The following is a 26,918-nucleotide window of genomic DNA, read 5'->3' as shown; positions in this document are numbered from 1 at the left end:
ATATATTTTTCGATATTGATTGCAGATATCCATATCTTTATGTATTTTTCGACACATTTATTTTTCAGTATTTATATATCTGGTTATAGTCTGTTATGGGTTATATGATCGAGAGACTAATCCACCATAATTAGTTTTATATTAGCAGTGTTATATCTATGTTATGTTTAATTACTATCTATTATTGGTAATTATTTAATTTATTAACATCGTTATATATCAATATATGTTGGTCGCGCTTTTATACACATTTATTATTTATTGTGTGGTTTTATGAATATCTTTTTCTTCTTTTTTTTCTTTCCTTTAATGCAATGAGATATAAATGTAGTATGTGTAATATTTAATGTTACAATGATCAGACTAAATAACTTATTGATTGATTAATTGATTTTTTTAGAATCACCTGTGTTAGCAGGTATATAAAGGTGATAAAGTCACATGTCAAGTGACGAAACGAGTTAGGCGGGACTATCTTATCATTCAGTATCCACTGATACACTGTTGCTTCCTGTGACTGTCTACGCTCTGAACAGATACATGCTCCAGCGCTGTGTCCAGGCTTATGCTCCGGGCGCCTGAGACACATAGGAGATCATTGCAGCACGCGGCACACGGTACGCGGATCGGCCTTTCAGCCTAGTCTGATACCAGACAACATACTCCTGAACACAGAAAACGGAGGTGGTGAGGAGAATAAAGGGGGCCCCCATTTTCTACAGACCGTGAGTACTCACAGTTCCTCCACCTATGGACGGTCCGTGTCTAAGTTTTTACTTACAAGTCTTGGCTGGAGACATGATTTAATCAGCTACACGAGCTGTATCCAATTTCCAATTGCCTACAAAGCACTTACCACTTTGCCTTGAAGAGCTGTATTTATTGCAAAGAGAACTATTTTGAATTTTATTAAATTTTTCGATTAGCGGTGGAAGTGTTAATAGGCGCAGTCTGAAACACATGCTTCAGAATATGTTAATAGGAGCTGACATCACATCTTGATTTAATCTATAGAGATTGTTTATTGAAAGCTGGAAGGAAACATACAAAAACATATATGTTTTTGGACAGACTGTCTGATTCCCATAAATATTTTTCCTTATATCAAGACCTTCTGGATATCGAGCTACATTTATCTGCTACAGCACTAGCTCACAGGACCATAAAGTTATTTTGTATCAAAGTTTAACACAAGGCTACTTATGATCTGTAACAAGGAGCACAGTGTTCAGGTATACCAATAATTGGGTTACACTCATGTCCAATTATTGGTCTACTGTTTGCGTTTTATGTATTTTTTGAATGTCATTTATTATTTCTCTTTTATTGTCTAGATTATTGTTTTTATGTATTAGTATTGGCTAATAAGTGCTTACTTTTATACATCTCATTGCTAGGTTATTGTCCTTAGTATACTATCTAAATACATATTCTTTATTGTGTTTACTGGAGTGTAAGCGGTGAGTTCTTGTTTTTTTAGGGAGTTTCACTATTTCGATACTTCGGTCCCATCTTGCACACAGGTACATTTAATGAGGCCATTGTTTCACTGCTGCTAAAAGATGTTATCTCTCTGGACCATCCTACTTTGTTCAAACAATTCACTGTTTGTTTGCTATTCATTATACAAGTCACTTTGCATCTCTAGCATATCACTTTTCATGCCGGTTTTTTCACAATCAATCATTAGTAATTTCTTGAGTTTCTGTACTTCTGTCCCACTAGGTTCAGTAAAGACATCACATGCCATTTTGGGACCAGAATCCAATTTCCGCATGTTATCCAACGTCTTTTCCTCTTCTGATTTTCCCATTTCCAAGTGGTCTTTTTCTTTTGTTGCAGAGAGCTGCCCTTCCAGCTGAGTTATTTTTTCCATAGCACTTTCCAAATTGTTCTAATTCGTTCTATGCTTCTCCATATCTTCAAACTCAATCAGTCTCAACTTTTGTACATCTATTTCAGATTCTGCCATATTTAACTTACACTGAAGCTCTAGTTCTCTGGCATACATTTCCATTTGGAGATTTTGCAACTACTTTTGTGTACCACAGGTTCTCATTCTATCCTTGCAACTTGTCAATCCTAGCATGTGCACAATAAAAATCTTTCTCCTTTTGTTCAGATCATTCACGGAGCTTTTCAGAAAGAAAATTTCACACTTTCACACTCTGCAAGTCTTATTTTTGTGGAGACCACTAAAAAGTATTTTTCTTCTAACATCAAATTTAAATCGGCCACTTGTACATGCTGCATTACTCTGTCACTTGACACATTCTTTTAATTCTTCCACTTTCTGCTGAACGACTACACACTTTTGATGCAATTCAACAATGTCTTGCTCTAATACTTCATTTTTTGCTAGCAGCACATCATTCTCATACTGTATAATACTTTTCAATGCTTCAGCCTTCTCAAGGCGTTCAGACATAACTGTGAATTTGAGGTCTGTCTCTTTAAGAGCCTTAATTTCCAGCACTATTTTCTCCTCCTGCTTAAATGCTATCTTTAAAAAGAGGATAATTCACTGTGCAACTTCTCAACAATTTCCTCATGCATCAATTTCTCATCAGCTGATCTTTTCTCCAAGTCACTTATCTACACATAATAATATGACAGTCTCTCATGCATAATTGTGTTCATATGGGCAAAGTCTTCCATGCTGACACAGTTCACTCTTGGTAGAACTTGCACCATACACTGACCACACACAATGACAGTTTTACTCACTTTGGTAATTAAAATGTCTCTTTCTCTTTAATATCATTCTGCAAATGGTTATCCCATAGGGGTTTATATAGTTTTATATCATCTTCAGGTCACAACTAATCTAGTTTTCTATTTGCGACTCTCCAGCTTGAACCTTTGCAGGCATATTTCTTTTTTTCCCCCAATATTTACCGGCACATAGCATTAACACAGGACCAGCTTTTGTTTTCACTGTATCACACTTCAAAATTATTCTCATCACAGAAAAACATTTTACTCAATGTGGCACTAGAATTACCAGCATGGATCACACAATATCTCTTAACAGCTTTGGAAAAAGGAATATCTGCTCTGTCAGTGCCAAATCCTAGTTTGATGATGCAGATTTAAAACACTTTTTTTTCTCTTCAGCAAAAAAACACACCCTGATATAATGAGCCAATAATAGCATATTTACTAACTATTTTCTTCCTCTCCAAAGGAATAGTGACTACAACTTGTGCATCACCAAATGCAGACAACTTTCTGTTCACACCACATTTCATAACAGGCCTGTATCACCCACCCCTTCCTTGGGTTTCACACAAGTGAGTCCTGTCTTGTGGTTTCCACTATTTCTCTGTACACCCCTGCATAGATCAATTACGTAGATCCTTATGTGTGCCCTCATTCTCAACCATATTTTGATAACTTGGGGTTATTAGCTCAGTAGAGGGGTTATTAGTGCAGTGAATAGGTGCATAATAAAACATCCACACGCAGCTGAGGTTTAAATGAAAATAAATGGTGCTTTACTATCAGCATATCAGGAACAAAAAATAACAAACACCGAGCATCCCATGCAAGGCACTAACCTCACTGCTTGAATAATAGGGCAGCTAGTCTGCAAATATAACACAGTCTCGTGTAGTACCTGTCCTGTCTCTTACAGGTATAAACACGGCCTCCTGGCCTTTATACAAAGTCTCTCTTGAGGTCCTCCCTACTTGGCTTGCAGGTCTGGACACTGGCCTGACTTCCACAAAGTCACACAAACAGTCCTAGAGATTTGCGCTTCTCCCTGCCTGACTGCAGGTCTGGACACCGGCCAAGCCTCGCCCCCACTGGCCTCCAGGCACACTTGGTTCTGTAGCTGCCACAGTCCCACTTGGACTGTCTCCTCCAGCAGCCTGACTGGTCTGCCTCATTAGCCCTCACTTGAGCTCTGTACAAAAGGCAACCTCTAGGTGTGCTCACAATTGCTTTTTCTATCCTGTGTGGGCAGATCCTTCCAGCCCCAGACAGAATCCATGGCTCATTATCGACACCTAGCGCGATATAGCCACAATATAGATACATACACACACAAGGGTGGTTTAATAAGTAAAGTAACAAGACCGCTCACATGTGTAATGTTCTCTATTTCATTCTAACATCCCACCAGGCCAGAACAGGTAGACCACTCATGGTCATTAAACAGTGCCTCATATCAGTCATACTGTCCCAACATCAGTTGTAAGATGGCGGGGCTGGTGGAAACATGGTCATACACTGAGATGCGTAGTGTGATCGGATTTCTGCTTCTAAAGGGCACATTAGCAGCTGAAATTTATCGCTAACTTGTCGAGGTGTACGCTGATCACATCTGGTACACTACCTATGACAACAGCAGGACAGACGTTCAAGATGAGCAGCGATCCGGCCGGCCAAGCTCGTCCACCACAGATGACAATTTGTGCCACAGTGGAGGTCTGATCCAGGAGGAGAGACACACAGGAGTTAGTGATATTGCTGACAAACTAATTATCTTAATAGGTACTGTGCACAACATCGTTCATGAGCAACTGGGGCACAGGAAAGAGTGTTCACACTGTGTACCTAGCTGGGCAACTCACAGAAGTTCACCAAACAAATAGGATGGGGGAACCTATTGTGCACGTGATGAGGTTCCTTGAGGAGGAAGTGCAGCGTATTGTTACAGGAAATGAAACATGAATTCATCATGTGACACCGGAGACAAAGCATCCATGACATGGAAACACGCAGCATCCCAAACTTCAAAGACATTCAAAACAACTTCATCAGCAAAGGAGGTCATGTCGACCATGTTTTAGGACCACAAGGGCGTGCTTCGTGTTGATTTCCTCACCAAGGGAGATACTGTGAATGCTGTCCGCTATTGTGACACAATGAGCCGGTTGCAGAGGGCAGTCATCGAAACCAACCTGGATTGCTACAAACAGGCGTCGTATTGCTGCACGATAATGCCAGGCCACACTCAGCTAACCGCACACGTGAGTTGTTATGCGCTACCATTGCGATGTACTGGACCATCCTCCCTACAGCCCTGACCTGGCACTGAGCGATTTCCATCTCTTTAGACCATTGAAAACGCATCTGGGTGGAAGGAAATTAGCAACCAATGGTGAAGTTCAGCAAGTCGTCATGTCCAGGCTTCAGGCGCTGGACACAGATTTCTTCTATGCCAGGATAGGAGCCTTTGTGTACCGCTGGAACAGATGCTTAGACAAGTATGGGGAGTATGCAGAAAAATAAGCTGTACCATACTATTGATTAAAATAATCTGTACCATACTATTGATTATATGTATATGTACGAGTTGAATACATTTGCGCAATGAGAAGTCTTTTTACCTTATTTATTGAGCCGTGTGTGCGTGTGTATCCAATTGGAACGGTTTAAACTTGACAAAAGCCCATAGGAGAGTCTAGACAAATAAACTCTCAATCAGAGCCACACTCAGACTGGAGAGAGTACAATAAGAGGGTGGGAGCACAGTGTCCCCCAGATGGAATAAGACAAACGGATTTAACAGCGAGTACCAAAAATCCTCTTTACTCGGTCCTCCGATCAGGGACATTGCCAAGCTTGGGGATGTTCCATAGCTTCCCCTAAGGGGAGGATATACTCAGTCAAAGCTGTGTGCAAACCTTATCCCCCCAAAATTGGCATTTCTACCTACAAACACACTGAACCTTGGTAAAAGTATAAATGGAGGAGCAGGTGGCCGACTTGCACAACTGCTCCACTGAAATAATTTTTCACACCGCCCATGGATCTAGCAGAATGAGATAAAATACACTAACCTACTGTGAAAAGTTTGAGACTGAAACTAAAATTAAATACATATGTTTTTACAATTGAAATTTGTATTGAAATTTTTATTTTCTAATGTCACTTAAGGGTTTATTGCATACGTAACTCTATTTCCACTTCAGTCTGAGGGGCTGATTCAGCGGCAGAACCAATGCCAATGTTTACACAGATCGAGCAATTATTTGCCATTGTGCATGTGTTAAGTCACACACGCTGCAATCGCTTTTCAATTACGTACACACAGAGGATCCATTCGTAAAGCGAGTGTCATGTGGTCAGCATTTAGGGGAGATAATGGGGGTGGTTAGGTAAACGCAGTCATGTCTGACCGGTGACTGCATAAATTAGCCATTGCTATTGCAGTCGCAGCAAGAGAGCGCTCTACGTGCGAGGAGAGCTGCAGTGTTTGCTTTAAATCCTGCGTGACCGGCCGATGTGCGTGGATGGTAGCGGTGGTTACGCAGGAGTGTGTAATTGGGTAGATATGCCGGCTGAGCTTTGGCAGGCATTAGCAGATTGTCGCAGCTGCGATCCCATTAGCGTCCTCTGCTGAATCAGGCCCTGACACTTCTCACAGCAGCTTAATATCATATAACATACATTTTCCTATGTTATTACCCAGAAATATTTAGGCCTAAAATAGTAAAAAGCTTGAAAAAAAATCATAAATAAAAAGAGTTTTGACACAAATCTCACAACAAATAACTAGATCAGAGGTTCCCAAACGTGCTCCTCCAGGCTCCACAAACGTTCAGGTTTTAGAGATATCCATGGTTGAGCACAGGTGGGGGATATGCATCCATATGGCCGAGATGGCGTCTGTGGCACTGAGAGGGTTAATTCCTTGTGCTGCAGCGCCATTCTCATATGAACTATTGGCACTAGGCGCCATGAACTGTAACGGTATATGTAATAAGGTGCTTTAACATGTTCTATTTATTGCTCTGTGCGGTTGTTGAATTGCATGTTTGATGTACAGACTATGCACTTATAAGGAATGTATATGTTATTTTGTTCTAAAAGGCTTTGGCATTTGGACACAAATGGCTCTTGAGACATTCTCGCATATAAAGTAATATGTTCATTGTCTAGTGCAGAGGTTCTCAAACTCGGTCCTCAGGACCCCACACAGGTCACGTAGCAGGTGCACAGGTGTATTCATTACTCACTGACACATTTTAAAAGATCCACAGGTGTAGCTAATTATTTCACTTGTGATTCTGTGAGGAGACCTGGAAAACATGCAATATTTGAGGTCCTGAGGACCTATTTTGAGAACCTGTGTCCTAGTGTAAAATGTCCAAACCCGCTGTTTACAACCAATGCTCTCCAGCGAGTATTTCCTTATTGTGGAACGTCCTAAAGACTGAAGGTGTTAAGACTGTGATTAAGCCAAACTTGTTTGATACATAGATATTTGATTGTATGAATGCAATTTACCAGGACCTGTGAAATGTTATATTTACATCTTAATGGAGCGTACACACGGTCAGATTTGTCAGACTTGTCAGATTTGTCAGATGAACGACTGAACGACTAAACGATTTGAACGATTTGAACGATTTGACCAAAGTTTTGAACGATTTGAACGATTGAACGATTTTTGACTGCATTAAAATGAATGGAATCGTCCAAGTCTGACTGCAAACCCATCAGATGTCAGATATCGTTATCTGACAAACGGGAACGCGCATCGTTGATCGTCCATCGTTCAGGCATGTCAGATATGAACGATTTTCCTTCAGATATGAACGACTGAACGATTTTTAAATCGTTATCGTCCATATCTGAAGAAAAAATCTGATCGTGTGTATGCACCATTAGAGACAGTTATACAGTGAGCTCAATCAGTTTGTGTTTAGGAAAGCCAACTGGTTTTGGGTGGTAGATATATTAAAAAGAAAGAGAAAATTTGGTAAGATATATTTATTTATATTTTGAGAGATCGTATGATTGGCTAAGGGAGCCAGGGCAGGTTTTCATCCCCTGTGGTGCTGTGTGTGACCCTGATACGTAGATAGCCTCGGACTCTCAAAGAAGTCTGTACTTCTGACGATTACCTGTAGAGTAACGGGCTTTTTAAATGACTGAGCAATAAACATCTACTTGCTTCAAGAAGCTTTCTTCCTGTGACAAACAGAATATCGCAAAACGCTATTCCATTCTCCGGCTGTTCTGGATTGAGCAGAGTGTCTCCAAGCTAAAGTCCTCTGCCAGTAACCCTGCAAAGACTGGGCCATGGTGAGGGACCAGTGGAAGGTAGCTGACACTATCCAGGAAGTGTTGCAGGAGCATGCCCACACATACCAAGAAGTAAGCGGTTCCAGGTTCTGGCATAGGAGTCTGGGAGAAGTGGTTCCAGGTGCCAGTGTAGGAGCCTGGGTGGTAGCAGCAAGTTACACACCCACTGCGCAGTGGGCTGGGCTGAGTCAGTAACAGGTGGTTAATGGCAACATTTTTCCAAGATCCAGTGGGATCAAAAATAATCTGTGATCACCTGGCATCTGGTCACGCAACTGTTTTCTTCTGAATGAGCCCCTTTCTGCAGTTATTAAAAAGTGAGATAAGGTAATCAATGTGTGACCATGATGTAGACCAAACTTTGCTGAGAACAACGGTTTTCGTCCCAAGACCAAAATTTGCTGTCTGTCGTTATTTAAAGATGGGTGCCATTTCTAAAAGGAAGTGAGTAAAAGAAAAATATTTGTGGTTTTGAACTATTGGCATATTGGGGTGATGGAAATCAGTATGTCATACAGATTCCATCAGCCCTACGGATGAAATACCAACGCCGGAAGGCCGGCAGCAGGAGATCCCGACGCAGGTAAGTAAACTACCTAACCCTAATCCCTCCCCCCCCTAACCCTCTTTTAGGGGTGCCTAACCTCCCCCCTAGTGCCTAACCCTAACCTCCCCTTCCCCTAGCCTAACCCTCCCGGCAGGGGGAGAGGGGGGGTGCCTAACCCCAAGTCTCCCCGCAATCCCCTAACCCTAACCCCCCCCCCCTCCCCTGTGGCTATCCACTGCCATTGCCTGGTTTACCTACGATCGGTAAGCCAGGCGTCAGGATTTCAGCGTGGGGCTGATGATAGGCATCGGGATTTCGACGCCTATCATTAGTCTCTTGCCGGGATTCAACAGTCAGCATTTCCACCGCCGGCCTCCTAACTACATCCCGGGGTGATGATTGACAAAAAAAATGCATTTTTACATGGTCATGCAACCTGTATTGGACCACGTCATCTGGTCTGACCCAACACCAAAATCAGGAAGAGCAATGGTGGTAGCTTTGGCCAGCCTGGCATCCACTCTTTTTCCCATTTGCACAGGTTTTCTGGTGCAAAAGGGTACGCCAAAGAAAAGCAATGTGGCATCTAATAACGTCTATCAGACTTCTGCCATGTCACCCCGAAGTTGTCAGGTAAGTCGAAAATAGATGGCAACCGGAATGTCTGCTTCTTGTTATGTTTGAGCAAAGACGCCGCTGGAACCACAGATTACACTGGTTCTTCAAAATCCAAGGCTTAACGGATAAGATTAATGAAATCCTCAAAGCCTGGTTTACAAGACAACACATCCTCCCAACCTACAGGATCAGAGGACCCCTGAACCTCACCCTCCGGCAGTGAGAGAGGTCCAAATCAGACTCCTCCTAGAAGAGCACTTGTGAAGGGTGGCTATCTAACGTGACCTCACAGTCATTAAGACTATAATCTTTGAATGGATGCAACCAGGGAGGGTCAACCACCTGAGAGAAATTGTGTGACAGTGGGGCATGGAGAGTAGTGAGAAGGGGGGAGAGGGAGGAGAGTAGGCAGGGTTGCTGGGGCGACTCTGGGCCTGATGAAGTGGATGGAGAACTTTGCTGACTGACCACAATGGGACTCTTGGCCCTGTTCAACAGGTCAGCGATGGAGCGTACTATTATGCCAAGTCAGACAGGTTATACCATTTCTGATGCATTACTGCCAGACATGAGCGAACCTCGTTTACAAAAAAGAGAAGAAAGGGGTATTGTCTCTTTGTTGGCGCACATAGAGGATAATTGTATATAAAATATAACTTTTATTAAATAAATTATTTAAAAAATGTTTCGCCTTATTAGTGAAATATTCCAAGAAAAAAATATAATAAAAACATTGAAACAAATGTGTGTCATCAATTGATATTAAATTATTAATAATTAATATGTCTCTGTGTCCCTTTCAGTTATGTTTTTGAGTAAAGATTCTATTAAATGTTGTTGTCTCCAGTGTCATTAATCATAACATATATTTATATAGTTGAAATCAATTGGCCCTGCATGTACTACCCACAATTGTAATTAGATATACTGTGTTGAAACTAAACCAAGATATAAATTCCATTGGTGATATTATGCTGCCATCTATTGGTTATGGTATGCCATTACACCTTTAGCTATTAAATGTAGAAAAGAAACCAGGTTGATTTAATGGGTGCTATATTATGCACAATGTCCTCTATAAGGACCACCTATTTGTATTCATGGAATATTGTCACATGGGAACATGTATACAGTTCCTGATACAAATCTTTGTGTCGCCTATTGGGTTAAGAAATAAACAATCAACTGCAGCAATCATATAAATTAATAGGATTGATAGTCTCTAAGAAGAGTTATATTGAGAAGTGTTAATAATATATCATTCAAAAAGCATTAACATTTGTGCTAAATGGTGTACATCGCATATTAAACCTCAATTTATATGATAAGTATGTTATACCTCTGTTGTAGTGTTTCCCATAAGGGTTATGAAGATTATATTTATATTATATTAACTCCTCTTATGGGCCTGCAAAATGCATTAATGAGTTATAATGCTAATTCAAATGATATATAAACTATCGGTGATTCAAAGGAAGCTGTAATAACTAGTATATAACATAATCAGCTTGATTAATAAGGATTGTATCTTACAGCTCCCCCTATTGGGTTCTATTGAATTGCATCACATTTAGCTGATTGAAATTACTTATTATAGCTCCCCCTATTGGATTACATCACACTTTTCTGATAGAATTGATTTATTACAGCTCCCCCTTTTGGATTGCATCATAATTTACTGATAGAAATGTTATAATATTTGAAACTAATTAATATGTGGACATCTTAATGCCCTAGTTGATATTAATGCTTAACCCAAATATAAGGATTCCCTTGTATAGCTATAGGGTTTATTCGTGCAGTATGGTACTGTATTTGGTTTATGCTCAGAATGTGGCACCCCCTGTTGGTTTTAATTATACCTAATACAATACAGTGCTATTGTTATAGCTCCCTCTGTAGGGCTGCAAAATTGTTTAATAAACTGTTACTCACTCAGACTAACATTACTGAGTGTTTAATGTGGGTTCCTCATGCCCAGCTGCAAGGTTTAATCACAAGTAGTAGTATTGGAGTAGATTATATATATTCACACTATTTACTCAGAGTAACACTATAACATAGTCTGAGTACTAGGAAAGCATATTAATGCATGCCATTTTCTTCACTGTGGTAATCACATTTGCTTGTACACACAGTGGATGCAGTGCTAATAACACAGCATAGGATTATCAGCAGCAGGAGCTACAGAATGCCAATAAACTATTACTCACTCAGACTGACATTACTGAGTGTCTAATGTGGGTTCCTCATGCAAGGTTTAATCACATTTGCTTGTACACACAGTGGATGCAGTGCTTTCAAGTGCTAATAACACAACATAGGACACTGTCAGCAGCAGGAGCTGCAAAAAACCGACGTACGTTTCACAAAAGTTATGTTTTTTCAACATTTAATAGAATCTTTACTCAGAAACATAACTGAAAGGGACACAGAGACAAATGAATTATTAATAATTTAATATCAATTGATGACACACATTTGTTTCAATGTTTTTATTATATTTTTTTCTTGGAATATTTCACTAATGAGGCGAAACATTTTTTAAATAATTTATTTAATAAAAGTTATATTTTATATACAATTATCCTCTATGTGTGCCAACAAAGAGACAATACCCTTTTCTTCTCTTTTTTTGTAAACTCCTACTTATTGTCCTTGGCAGCACCCCCATAGAATGATTTCATATGTACCACAAATTGTCTAATTGGGGCCATTACACAAGTATATATACCTTCTTAAACCTAAACCTAGTGCAGAAGTGTTTTCCCAGCCCCTTATCCCTGATTTAATAATGAGCGAACCTCGGTCTGGATACGGAATTTCATCAAGGCAATTTAGCACGGCTTCGGAAACAGGTGTAATGCAACACCTCAAATTTCCCAACAGCGTTGGACCTGGAATGTTTGTCAGTCCTACTAGAAATGAAAAGCAAACTGTACGATGAGAGTGAAACAACAGATTAAAAAACTCTCTACCCTGTAAGATTACACCTGTGTACACAAAAACATATAGGGAGACAAGCACTCAGCCTCACAGAAAGAGCTGGATCCACAACTAACAAAATGACAGTGCAACTGTGCTCAGCACATATAGGAGAGCGCCTGCAGCAAAAGGACAAACCGGCTACATGAGCAGCAGCCTCCTTAGTGCCGCAGAGGAAATGGCTGCCAGGTGGGAAGGGGTGGAGGGCTGTCCCTGGGCTTTCTGAGCCACATGGGACCCAGCCAGCCTTCCTGGAGGAAAGATCCCCCGCACACACAGCAGTGCCTGGAGACTAGCTCCGCCCACCGCTCTGGTGTCTGCCAATAGCAGGGGTCAGACGCGGAGTAAGGACCCCTGCTGACTGGAATGCTGCACCTTGGAGGAGGAGCACATCATGCACGGTCTCAGGCACAGGCAGAGAGATGGGAATACTCGGTTTGTCCCAGTTGCGTATCCCGGCGCTCCTCCCCCTGGAGGAAGAAGACCACCACCTCTCGCAGAGAACTCTGATGTAAGATGCCTAATAAAATTACAACTCACAAAACTGCTCCTGGTCGAGCCCGCGCCTACATCATTTAAGTTCCAACTGAGAGGGGCTTGATGGGATGTAGAGGGGTGGGGCCAAGGCGCAAACATGTTTAGTTTAATGTGCCAGAAAGTCACAGTGCCCTCTACATCCCATGTGTGGAGTATCCCCCAAATCGGAGGACAAAGAGGTTATGTTATCAGATGTCCTTCCCAACCTATTCGTTCTAATACTGAGAGAGGTGGGGACATATGTAATAATATAACCTAAAGTAAGGAAAAAAGTATTACATTTATGTTTATATAGCCCTTAACTAACAAAATAGGTAGAAAAATGATATGGTTTGTTCTTTTATGTGATAACAAGGACTAATGAGATTGAGATATGGGTCTCATTGGACGGAAGGGTTTTTAAATAGTAGATTGAAGACATGTCCCTTACACAGTGATTCATCGATTGTTCCCAGCTCTCATCCTAACCCCCTCCTCCCTGTCTTCACCATCTGTATTCTGCCCATCTGTCTGCTCCTCCCCTTGAGAATGTAAGCTCTTGTGAGCAGGGCCCTCTACCCTCTTGTGCTTCTCCTTACTTTATGTTCATCTACTTCTTACCCCCCACCAGGGCACCTAACACTTGGTGCTTATGCTCTGCTGCTTATTTGGGTGTTACGGCCACCAATGTATCAATATGCAATACAGGACAAGGACATTGATAATATATTGTATTGTACTGCAAGTCACTTTTTTGGTTATGTACTGTGTAAGGCGCTGTGGAACACTTGTGGCACTATATAAATAAACGATAATAATAATAATAAAGACATTGGGCCCGATTCATAGATGTACGTAAATCATCGGGTTTACGTACATCTGACTGCTGGGGGTCTGCACAGATGCAGAATGGATCCTGCCTGATTGCTCACAGTTCCCCCTTAGCTGCAGCGTTTGGGGAGTGGACACAAGGACTGTTATTCAAAACGGGGGCGTCATACCCATTTTGGAGGCGTTCCGAGCCCAAGCTCTGCGTTGTCAGACGCAGATTTCCAGGACCCAGCTGTCCAGCTCAGACGACCAGTTTCAGCTTGCGCAACCTGACCAAAGCAGCAACCATCGTGACCAAAGTCTACAGACGCTACGCTCGGAGCGCAGGATTGGTCTATTTCCTACAGATACCTCCCGCAGCATTTGCGCTGGAGGAAATTGTGCAGCCGCTTCCCTGCGGCCATCTCAGAAGCAGGCCCATTGATGAATACAGCAGTGTATGGAGTGCCCGACCTTACTATGGGCATATGAGGGGTGAATTGTCCTGGAGTGTTCCTGGGACTAGGCCCTGATTCAGAGCCGCTCGCTATTTGCGGTCGTTCGTTCCAAAACAAGGGGTGGCTATTCAAATGAACCGTTCGCTCATTGCGGTCTGTTCACGCCTCTAAGTCTGAACGAGCGAGCAAAACTTGCGGTTGTAATTTTGAAAAATACGCCCCCTGGCCGCTCGCACCATACGTCATGTCCGCTATTTATTAGATTAATCGAGTACATCGACCAGCGTATGAACTGCTCGCTATTCTTGTGGTTGGTTTTTCCTACCACTATATTGCGAGCAGTTCTGACTATAAAACAACCAGGTGACGTGGGCAATGACACTGCTGTTTTAATTATGCACACCCTTAAAACGCCCGTTTTGACCTTTAAGCACGCCTGTGTTCTGATCTCCACTCCCCGTTTTCAAGCCCCTTCCCCTGTTACCACCCACATACGCCTCATCCTGTCACTCAAAGTAGCAGGCATTCGCTATATAGCGAACAAACGATTTTCGGCCGCACTGACTGGTTCGCGCATGCGTATTACAATCCGTACGCATGCGCAGATGAGCGAACATTGGTCAGAACGAACGAGCGGCCGCTTACGAGCGGCTCTGAATCAGGCCCTAGTTACATCTGCAGATATTTCATTTTACTTGGCAAAATCCTATTTTTTATTATTTATACAAAAATTACCCCAATGTTTAAACTCTTGACCTAGTCTTTTTCCATTGCTGTGACATGTCTGATTTAACCAACTTCTCCTTCCCTTTCTCTGACCATCACCCTCTCTCCCAAGAACAGACTCATTCACCGCAAACTTGACGCCCTAGACACTCACTTTTTTCCTCCGTCCTTCAATCTCCTGTACCCCATCTCCACCCTTTCCTGCCCTCACAAGGCTGTTTACCTCGGGATGCAGTCAACATGAAAACCCCGATCGCTCTCTGATATTTATTTCAAATGCATGCTCTCCTCTACAGCTCTGCTCTCTCTCTCGCCGAACAGTTTATCTCCTCCTAATCCTCCAACCCCTGAATCCTTTTTGCCATGTTCAATTTCCTTTTCCGCTGCCCCTCCTCCCTCACGCCCGTTTATTTTGCCATTTATTTTTTTCTCCAAAATTGATACTATTGGTCAGGACATTGCCTTCAAAAATCCTTGACTTGCTTTCCCCCCCCATCCTTTAATGCTGACCAATCTACCCTTTTCCACCAATGGAGACAAAATTACACAGTTACAGGACTTTCTTCGGGCTGCACCCTCTCTATGGAATGCCTTACCACGCACAATACGACTTTCCTCTAGTCTCCAATCCTTCAAGCGATCCCTGAAAACTCACCTCTACAGGCAAGCTTATCAGATCCCAGAACCGCCGACATAACCTTCATGGCTTCCATATCTAATTACATCCCCTGTCACAGTCCACACACAACCTCACACATCGTCTTTCTCTCACATCCTTATGACATTTGTCCGACATTCCTGTGTGAATGGATCATACAGCCAACCAAGAAACTCTGCATTCTGGCCGCACCAAAATGCAATATATAGCACCTATCCTTGTGTATCAATGCCTATTTCCCTATAGATTGTAAGCTTGTGAGCAGGGGCTTCCTACCTACTGTATATACCTGTGTGTTATTACCCCGTTTTGTTCTATTAATGTTTACAATTGTAAAGCCCAACGGAATATGCTGCGCTATATAAGAAACTGTTAATAAATAAAAATTAGTTTCTTCTTTCTTGTCCTCCACCTGTCCTCCACCTGTCCTCCACCTGTCCTCCACCTGTCCTCCACCTGTCCTCCACCTGTCCTCCACTTGTCCTCCACCTGTCCTCCACCTGTCCTCCACCTGTCCTCCACCTGTCCTCCACCTGTCCTCCACCTGTCCTCCACCTGTCCTCCACCTGTCCTCCACCTGTCCTCCACCTGTCCTCCACTTGTCCTCCACCTGTCCTCCACTTGTCCTCCACCTGTCCTCCACCTGTCCTCCACCTGTCCTCCACCTGTCCTCCACCTGTCCTCCACCTGTCCTCCACCTGTCCTCTTGACACACCTCGCTCACTTATTTAACCTCTCTCTTTCCACTGGCACTGTCACCTCCTCCTTTAAACATGCTATCATCTCTCCCATTTTAAAAAATAAAATACTTGGCTTTCAAAGTCGGCCTTCTTTCCTTTCTCTCCGCCCTTTCCTTGATCCGCGCCAATCTGATTTACGTCCCCTTCATTCTACAGAAAGCATAGATCACTAATAACCTTTTCACTGCTGAATCTTAGGGGCATTTCCCCATTCTCATCGACCAGTCAGCTGCCTTTGATACTGTTGTCCACCCCTCCTTCTAACCCTATAAACCCCAGGGTCCCTTTTCCCTCCCACCTAACTCTTTCTATTGCTTACTCTATCCACTCCCTAGATGTCATCCTTGACTCCTCTTTCCTTTACTCCCACATTCATGTTCATATCCTGCTACATTCACCTCCACAACATTTTAGGATCAGACCCGTCCTTCAACTGAAGACCACCAAATCTCTTATTTATGCTCTTGTCTTCTACCGCCTGGTCATTTGCAACTTCCTACTCTGAAGTCTTCCTCACTCCCACCTCTTTCCTCTTAAATCTATCCATAGTGCTGCTGCTCTTCTTGCTTTCCTTCCTGATAGCTCTGGTTCGACCTCTCCTATCCTTGAACTTCTTCACTGGCTCCACTTCCGGTATAAAATCCAGTTTACAGTAAGCTCCTCACCCTAGCTTTGATAGCTCTAAATCGCTGCTTCCCTCATACCTCACCTCAATCTATACTCCCTCTGGAACTCTCAGCTGATTGTTACCTTTCCGGGGTGCAGATTACCTCCTCCCACTCCTGCATCCAGGACTTCTGCTGTGCTGCAAACACCCTCTGGAACTCACTCACCAGCCCCATCCAACTGTCTTCCTACCTGCATAGATTCAAACGTGCCCTGAAAAAAATGCACCTGTTCATTAAAGACTACCACCCCTCCTCACAATTAACACACGCCCTCTGTCTCCCAGTTTTACCAACACTACCATAGACCGTAAGCTCTTACACCCTTGAGTTCTCACCCTGCACTCTCTCCGTCTCCAGGACGCCCTTACTCACAGTCAGTGTTTCTGAACTTATCTGGCTGCCCTTCCCAGGGCACTGGGTCTTTGAGTGAAATTGTTATTAATCATCACTCACTTGGTTTTACAATTATCTCCCTGTTTCCTCCTGTACCGTCTCTTTGAACCTTTTTATTTTGTACTGTATGTTTACCATTGTAATTTTCCCTGTACGGTGATGTGGACGGCATAGATACAGTGAGTTACCCAACCATCGCCCCTTGTCCATGCCCTACCTACTGTAGTTTGTCTTTTTTTGATCTATGTTGTTTCAAACATATGTCACTCTACATTTACTGCACCACTGATATGTCATTTACTCTGCTATTTTGTATATTTCCTGTATGACGCTGCAGAAACTATGTGGCACCTTAAAAATAAAAGAGAATAATGTGCTGTGTGCCTTTATATTATGTGGTGAGTGGCTGACAGGTATAAATGTAAATATGGGAGAGACATACCAGTAATGACAGTCAGAGCTCTGCGAAGTGACAATGTCCGCAGGTTAGGGACAGGCGAAACCCTAGTGATTCTGGGTAGAGGCACTCTCTCAGCACATTCTTGACGCATCTCAGCGGCAGCTCTCGCCATGACACGTGGAGATTCTGGGGAGGAAGAAGCAGATCCTGGAGATGAGGGGTCATTGCTCTGATCTAGTGATCTGAAATACAAAGTAAGAAAATAGAGACCTTAATAAACGTGCTAACCAGTGACCAATTACAGACAACATAACATAGGTGCCGGCCTAGGAGGACCATGAATACTATTGGCTACAACACCGCACTGATCCGGCTCCCAAGTGCTAGGTTACAGGTTAGTGAGTAGTGTCCAGTAGATCAGTGTGGTTTGTCTGGATGTCCCAAGCCTTATATGGCTAGTAAAGGGTTAGGGTTTGCTATGAGGCTAGTAACATAAATAACTGCGCAATGGGTTTTCATGTGGAGAGTTGGCTAGTAATAGGCGTCTGTGTAATGGGAGAATCCATGTAGTTAGTAATGGTGTCTCTGAAATGGGGTTATACGCAATGAGCAATATGGGTGCCAAAGGGTAAATAAGCAGCGTTCCAGAGCTTACATATAACTTGGCTTTTACTGTTAAGGTCATTAACATTACCAGAGGAAGTGCGCCTCAAACCGTCCATTCAATGTGTATTTGATCTCTGGATTATCTTTTATTCATTTATAAAGTGTTGACATATTATGCAGTGCTACATATTGAGGGGATTGGTACATGAGACATACGAATGACAAGCTTAAGGCTCACACACACGTAACAACATGCTCCCGGGCTCAATGTAGGGAACGACACTGAGCATACACACTGACCGATATGCTCCCGGGCTCAATGTAGGGAACGACACGGAGCATACACACTGACCGATATGCTCCCGGGCTCAATGTAGGGAACGACACTGAGTATACACACTGACCGATATGCTCCAGGGCTCAATGTAGGGAACGACACTGAGTATACACACTGACCGATATGCTCCCGGGCTCAATGTAGGGAACGACACTGAGTATACACACTGACCGATATGCTCCCGGGCTCAATTTAGGGAACGACACGGAGCATACACACTGACCGATATGCTCCCGGGCTCAATGTAGGGAACGACACTGAGCATACACACTGACCGATATGCTCCCGGGCTCAATGTAGGGAACGACACTGAGTATACACACTGACCGATATGCTCCCGGGCTCAATGTAGGGAACGACACTGAGTATACACACTGACCGATATGCTCCCGGGCTCAATGTAGGGAACGACACTGAGTATACACACTGACCGATATGCTCCCGGGCTCAATGTAGGGAACGACACTGAGTATACACACTGACCGATATGCTCCCGGGCTCAATGTAGGGAACGACACTGAGTATACACACTGACCGATATGCTCCCGGGCTCAATGTAGGGAACGACACTGAGTATACACACTGACCGATATGCTCCCGGGCTGAATGTAGGGAACAACACTGAGTATACACACTGACCGATATGCTCCCGGGCTGAATGTAGGGAACGACACTGAGTATACACACTGACCGATATGCTCCCGGGCTCAATGTAGGGAACGACACCGAACATACACACTGACCGATATGCTCCGGGGCTCAATGTAGGGAACGAAACTAAGTATACACACTGGGCCCAATTCAGACCCACTCGCGAGCGCAGGACGCTCGCAAGCGGGTCGATGGTGCCCTAATGCGCATGCGTACAACGGAGGGAGCTCCGTTGTGCGCATGCGCGAGACCCACATAGCGACAGCCAAGCTGTCGCTCGGGGTCTCGCACCAAAGGGGGCGTGCTGTCGATGGTGACTGACGGCACGCCCCGTTTGGTGGGCGTGCCGGGGGCGTGGCTGCCAGACGGAGGCGTTCCCATGGGAACGCCTACCGTCTGAAGCCGGCCCCACTGACATCAGTAGTGATGTCAGTGGGAGTGATTTTGCCTCTGATAGAGCCAAAATCACTCCAGGGCTTGCGGCAGCGAGACCCTACCGCAGGGTCTCTTCGCAAGCCCGATGGTCGCAATGGTCTTGACCATCGCGACCATCATCATGGACGCTCGCTATAGCTGTGGGTGGTAACCCACAGCTATGCGAGCGTCCAAGAGGCCGCTCCAAGTTGAGGTAGGAGGGCCCTGATTCAGAGCGAGCGCTCTGGTCAGAGCGTCCGGCTCTGAATCAGGCCCTCTGACCGATATGCTCCGGGGCTCAATGTAGGGAACGACACTGAGTATACACACTGACCGATATGCTCCGGGGCTCAATGTAGGGACAATATCGTCAGGTTGTCCTGCAAGTTCAGGCATGGAAAGACATTGATAACGATCCGCGGGAGCGCGCATCGTTAATAATATTGTGCATACACACTGGACAATATTGAACGATAACGATATCGTTATCGTCCATATCGTTCACCATCATCTAGTGTGTATGAGGCTTTGCAGTCTAACAGGCACGGGGAACTTATGGCCCAGATGGTAGCAGAAAAACAATTGGTCTCTATTATTAGGGAACAACATTATCAGCCTCCAAAAATAAATAATAAATTAGTAATTGACAAATGACATTTCTGTACAGTTACTGGTAGTGAGTATTGCTGGAGAGAGACAGTAGGATCCAGACATAAATAACATGAATCAGTCACTGGAGAATACATGTACGGGCGCCACTCACCTGAGTCTGACGCCACGAGACGGCCACTGGTGTGACACAGAGCCACGCTCTTGCTGAACAGGAAAAGCATCATGATCGCCTAGACAATGGCAGGAAATAAAGAAGCACAAATTATAAAAAAAGGCTTTTTTGGTCAATTTACAGCCCTGTACTCACTGCTGGAAGGGCTCAATGGCCCTCATTCAGAGCCGCTCGTTAGCGGCAGTACGCTCGTTCCGAGCGATGTTTGCACATCTGCGCATGCGTACGCTTTTTAGTACGCATGCGCGAACCAGTCAGTGCGGCCGAAAATCGTTTGTACGCTATATAGCGAGTGCCTGCTATTTTGAGTGACAGAATGAGGCGTATGTGGGTGGTAACAGGGGAAGGTGCTTGAAAATGGGGAGTGGAAATCCGATCGCAGGCGTGCTTAAAGGTCAAAACGGGCGTTTTATGGGTGTGTATATTTAAAACAGCAGCGTCAATGACCACGTCACTGGGTTATTTTAGAGCCCGAACTGCTCGCAAATTTGTGGTAGCAAACACCAACCACAAGAATAGCGAGCAGTTCATACGCTGGTCGATGTACTCGATTAATCTAATAAATAGCGGACATGACGTATGGTGCGAGCGGCCAGGGGGCGTTTTTAACAAATAAACGAGCGTATGTTTTGCTCGTTCGTTCAGACTTAGAGGTGTGAACAGACTGCAATGTGCGTACGGATCATTTGAATAGCCACCCCTTGTTTTTAAACGAACGACCGCAAATAGCGAACGGCTCTGAATGAGGGCCAATATCCTCTATGTAGACAAAATTTATTGGACACTGACAGCAAATAGATGAAGATGTTATTGCCATCAGTACTTTGTAGGTCACCATGTGCAGTGATAGACGCCCATCTTGGCAAACTGTCCACAAGTTCCTGGACAACAGCAGGTGGTATGTTCTGCCATTCCGCTTTACGTACAGTGACCAACTGTGACACTGAAGAAGTCCCGAGAACGCACCCGTCGCTCCAATTCGTCCCAAAAGTTCTCAATGGGGTTAAGATCTGAACTCTGAGCCGGCCAGTCCATTCAGGTGACCAGATTTTCTGTACACTGGTCCAGCGTCTCCCTGTAAACACGACAGGTGGCATTGTCGTCCTGATAAAAGCATTTGTTGTTTCCATGGAACTGCCACGATGTAGGGAGCACTGCGGTAAGGAGAACATGTCTATACTTCTCCCTTTATACCTTCAGGAACACGTGTCTGCAGAAGCACACCATTTCCATTGTGCAGGGGTGTCCAATCACTTTGTCTACAGTTTATGAGCCAGTTATAGCAAAGATAAAATATTTATATATTTTCATTGTATAAAAATCTTGTGAGAAACCTTATTCAAAACATCAATCACATGAAACTCTAGTTATACAGCAACATATCATAGCGCTTTCATTTACCATGAGAAACAATTCCCTGCGGCCCCTCAGCTGCACCCTGTTCCTGAGAAGCGAGTCTTTGTCCATGCCCTACAAAAGATAAAGGAAATCTTTGCACTGAAACATTATTCATACATTTTATGCACCATTTTGCCACAAACTACATGGTCACATACTACAATCCTGCCACTTGTTTACCCCTATCCCACATATCCTCCAATCAGACTCTCAACCCACATCTACTACCCAATCACCCATTCTTCCCATGCCACATCTACTGCTCCATTACCATCTCTTCCCTCCCATAATACATCTACTCACCAATCACAGCCTCTCCCCTCCCACCTGACATATTGTACTCAATCACAACCTCTCTTTCATCTCAACCCTCAACTACTCTCCATTCACATACTCTACCTTCTCATTCCACACCTTATCCCAAGTTACAGCTTCATTCCTCCTATAAATTATATATTCTCCCATCAAAGCCTCTTCCCTCCCACATACAGCTACTTTCCATGCAGATCCTGTTTCCGCTCTCCTATAACCACTCCCCAATATCAGCCTCTTCCCTCCCTCCTATAACCACTCCCCAATCACAGCCTCTTCCTTCCCTCCTATAACCACTCCCCAATCCCAGCCTCTTCCCTCCCACCCACATCCACTTCCAAACCTCTTCCCTACCTCCCTCATCCACTCACAATCCCAGCCTCTTCCCTCCCTCATATAACCACTCCCCAATCCCAGCCTCTTCCCTCCCTCCTATAACAAATCCCCAATCACAGCCACTTTCCTCCCTCCTATAACTAATACCCAATCACAGCCACTTTCCTCCCTCCTATAACTAATCCCCAATCACAGCCTCTTTCCTCCCTCCTATAACCACTCCCCAATCACAGCCTCTTCCCTCCCTCCTATAACCACTCCCCAATCACAGCTTCTTCCCTCCCTCCTATAACCACTCCCCAATCACAGCCTCTTCCCTCCCTCCCGCATCCACTCCCCAATCACAGCCATTTCCCTTCCACCTACATCCATTCCCCAATCCCAGCCTCTTCCCTCCCGTACTGCCACCCACATCCACTCCCCAATCCCACCCTCTTCCCTACCTCCCTCCCTTACTCCCACAACCACTCCCCAATCCCAACCTCTTCCCTACCTCCCTCCCTTACTCCCACAACCACTCCCCAATCCCAACCTCTTCCCTACCTCCCTCATCCACTCACAATCCCAACCTCTTCCCTTCCTTACACTCCCCAATCCTAGCCTCTTCCCTCCCTCCTATAACTAATCCCCAATCACAGCCACTTTCCTCCCTCCTATAACTAATCCCCAATCACAGCCTCTTCCTCCCTCCTATAACCACTCCCCAATCACAGCCTCTTCCCTCCCTCCCACATCCACTCCCCAATCCAGCCTTTTCCCTTCAACCTACATCCACTCCCCAAACCCAGCCTCTTTCCTCCCTCCTATAACCACTACCCAATCACCCATTCTTCCCATGCCACATATACTGCTCCATTACCATCTCTTCCCTCCCATAACACATCTACTCACCAATCACAGCCTCTCCCCTTCCACCTGACATATTGTACCCAATCACAACCTCTCAGCTACTCCATTCACACACTCTACCTTCTCATTCCACACCTTCTCCCAAGTTACAGCTTCATTCCTCCTACACATGATATACTCTCCCATCATAGAGTCTTCCCTCCCACCTACAGCTACTTTCCATGCATATCCCTCTCTCCTATAACCACTCCCCAATCCCAGCCTATTCCCTCCCTCCTATAACCACTGCCCAATCCCAGCCTATTCCCTCCCTCCTATAACCACTCCCTAATCACAGCCTCTTCCCTCCCTCCAGCATCCACTCCCCAATCACAGCCTCTTCCCTCCCTCCCGCATCCACTCCCCAATCACAGCCATTTCCCTTCCACCTACATCCATTCCCCAATCCCAGCCTCTTCCCTCCCGTACTGCCACCCACATCCACTCCCCAATCCCAGCCTCTTCCCTCCCGTACTGCCACCCACATCCATTCCCCAATCCCAGCCTATTCCCTCCCTCCTACAACAACTCCCCAATCACAGCCTCCTCCATCCCTCTCACATCCACTCCCCAATCACAGCCTCCTCCATCCCTCTCACATTCACTCCCCAATTACAGCCTCTTCCCTCCATCCCACATCCACTACCCAATCATAGCCTATTCTCTCCCTCCTATAACAACTCCCCAATCACAGCCTCCTCCATCCCTCTCACATCCACTTCCCAATTACAGCCTCCTCCATCCCTCCCACATCCACTCCTCATCACAGCGTCTTTCCACCCTCCCACATCCACTTCCCAATTACAGCCTCCTCCATCCCTCCCACATTCACTCTCCAATCACAGCTTCCTCCATCCCTCTCACATCCACTCCCCAATCACAGCCTCTTCCCTCCCTCCCACATTCACTCCCCAATTACAGCCTCTTCCCTCCCTCTCACATCCACTCCCCAATCACAGCCTCCACCATCCCTCTCACATCCACTCCTCATCACAGCCTCCTCCATCCCTCTCACATCCACTCCCCAATCACAGCCTCCTCCATCCCTCTCACATCCACTCCCCAATCACAGCCTCCTCCATCCCTCTCACATCCACTCCAAAATCACAGCCTCCTCCATCCCTCTCACATCCACTCCCCAATCACAGCCTCCTCCATCCCTCTCACATCCACTCCCCAATATCAGCCTCCTCCATCCCTCTCACATCCACTCCCCAATCACAGCCTCCTCCATCCCTCTCACATCCACTCCCCAATCACAGCCTCTTCTATCCCTCTCACATCAACTCCCCAATCACAGCCTCCTCCATCCCTCTCACATCCACTCACCAATCACAGCCTCCTCCATCCCTCTCACATCAACTCCCCAATCACAGCCTCTTCCCTCCCTCCCACATTCACTCCCCAATCACAGCCTCCTCCATCTCTCTCACATCCACTCCTCATCACAGCCTCCTCCATCCCTCACATCCACTCCCCAATCACAGCCTCCTCCATCCCTCTCACATCCACTCCCCAATCACAGCCTCCTCCATCCCTCTCACAGCCACTTCCCAATCACAGCCTCCTCCATCCCTCTCACAATCACTCCACAATCACAGCCTCCTCCATCCCTCTCACATCCACTCACCAACAGCAGCCTCCTCCATCACTCTCACATCCACTCCCCAATCACAGCCTCCTCCATCCCTCCCACATTCACTCCCCAATCACAGCCTCTTCCCTCCCTCCCATAGCCACTCCCCAATCACAGCCTCCTCCATCCCTCACACATCCACTCCCCAATCACAGCCTCCTCCATCCCTCCCACATCCACTCCCCAATCACAGCCTCTTCCTTCCCTCCCATACCCACTCCCCAATCACAGCCTCCTCCATCCCTCACACATCCACTCCCCAATCACAGCCTCTTCCTTCCCTCCCATACCCACTCCCCAATCATAGCCTCCTCCATCCCTCACATCCACTCCCCAATCACAGAGTCTTTCCACCCTCCCACAGGTACTGCCCATTCACATTCTTTTCCCTCCTTCCCACGTGACATATCCTCATATCCAATTTGTCCTCCCCAGTTACAACGCATCATACTCCTCTTTCTAATCAGACATCTCTTTCCCTAGACTGTTATTCTAATAATCTCACACTTCCCCCGTTTACACTTGTTTCTAGTCTTACCTACCCCAACTGTGTTGCGGTGCGAGTTCCTCTCTCATCTGGACATTGTAAGATATAGACTGTGCTGGAGAACTTAAAAGGGGCAATAGTCTGTCTCCATGCATCATAAGGTTCTCGGCATTACACATTATGTCCAATTGCTCCTGGGGTAACAATTCCTGATGGCCAATAGGAAGTTCTTGTGTATGTTTGGGTTTGTCTACAGCACGCACACAAAGTGTGGCATTAGGTGTAAGTCCCAGTTCCTGAAGACTGCGTGGCAGGTCCTCATCAGTGAAGTATCTGGTGGGGAAGGTCTGCAACAAGCTGCAGGTTGAAAGAGATGACTGTAGACTGCTAATATGGTCATAGACACATTGCAGAGAAGAGTCTGCAGGAAACCCCAAACGCAGGGAATGTCCAGAAGGAAGACGAATCTGCAACAGAGTTTAAGAAGTTGAATAGTGACAGAGAGATGAATCTCTACAGTACAAGGTCTGGATAGTCAACATTGTACACTATGACCGATATTGTCCTTGAAAGTAAACCCAACAAACAAAGTTACCATCCTTTGGCAAATATGGTTACAAAAAAAAAATGTATTTGTAGCAATCACAATACATACTAGTGACACCTTCTATCAGTGCCAGATTAATGTCCACATGGGCCTGGAGCTGAAATTTATGAAGGGCCTATTGTGTGACGCTGCAGGGGGTGTGACTGGTGATGTAGGGTCGTGACCAGTGCGGTGTAGTTTACGTAGGGGTGTGGCCTGTGCTACGGGTGTGTTTAGTTCCATGGAGGGTATAGCTGGCGTCTTCCTTCAACCTTGTGAAAAGATGTAAACTATATTGGCTGCCTTTCCTTGAGCGCGAAAATAGTTTAGATTAATAAAATAAAGAAAAAAATCCCAAATTATTGGCATAATTCTATAAGATATTATACAGTGTCTGCACCATCGCACAGAGATTCTTGGGGCATATATGGGAGCAGGCTCACTGAAGTCCACTTGTGTCCAAACCTATATGAACCAACCACCTAAAACCTGATCACCTGAGTGACATCTGCAGAGCACCGGCCGCTAACACACAGTGAGGGCAGCCATTTTGTGCCACAGCCTGATTGAATATTGATTCAGCCCATATCGAAATGTTTGCTTGCTTGTGGAGGTGCTGCTAAATAGTACACACTGTAACAGACGTTTACTTTGTGCTCAGATGGTTGTTATGGATAACGGGACTGAGACTTACTGTTTACATCAGAGGAAAGCAGCCTGTAGCTCTCCGCTGAACTGCAACTCCCAGCATCCGTGATGTTTGCCGGGCCTACTGGAAGTTATTTGTCAACAACAGGTGGTGTGCCTCAGGTTACATCAGCCTGCTTTATGCACTGTATGTACCATGTAAATATGTATGTATGTGACCAATATACACAACTCATTTTTGTATTACATGTATTTGCACTTTACTGCACACAT

General features: G+C 44.9%; 1 protein-coding gene across 6 annotated transcripts in view; it reads right to left on the bottom strand.

The window, feature by feature from the left end:
• Positions 1-26,918, bottom strand: part of LOC148454020 (uncharacterized) — a 954,022-nt gene that overhangs the window by 673,117 nt on the left and 253,987 nt on the right. For all 6 annotated transcript variants that reach the window (XM_088461342.1, XM_088461343.1, XM_088461341.1 and 3 more), the window contains 4 exons: positions 25,467-25,878; positions 21,756-21,824; positions 20,334-20,412; positions 17,605-17,804 (listed from right to left, as the gene is read on the bottom strand). In XM_088461342.1, coding sequence (XP_088317468.1) covers positions 17,605-17,804; positions 20,334-20,412; positions 21,756-21,824; positions 25,467-25,878 — 760 coding nt within the window. The remainder of the gene's footprint in view (positions 1-17,604; positions 17,805-20,333; positions 20,413-21,755; positions 21,825-25,466; positions 25,879-26,918) is intronic.

The sequence above is a fragment of the Taudactylus pleione genome, unplaced genomic scaffold (genome assembly GCF_031769625.1).
Source record: "Taudactylus pleione unplaced genomic scaffold, aTauple2 ptg001039l, whole genome shotgun sequence".
NCBI classification, from domain to species: domain Eukaryota; kingdom Metazoa; phylum Chordata; class Amphibia; order Anura; family Myobatrachidae; genus Taudactylus; species Taudactylus pleione.
The sequence above is the reverse complement of the archived record's forward strand: the minus strand, read 5'-3'. Positions and strand labels throughout refer to the sequence as shown.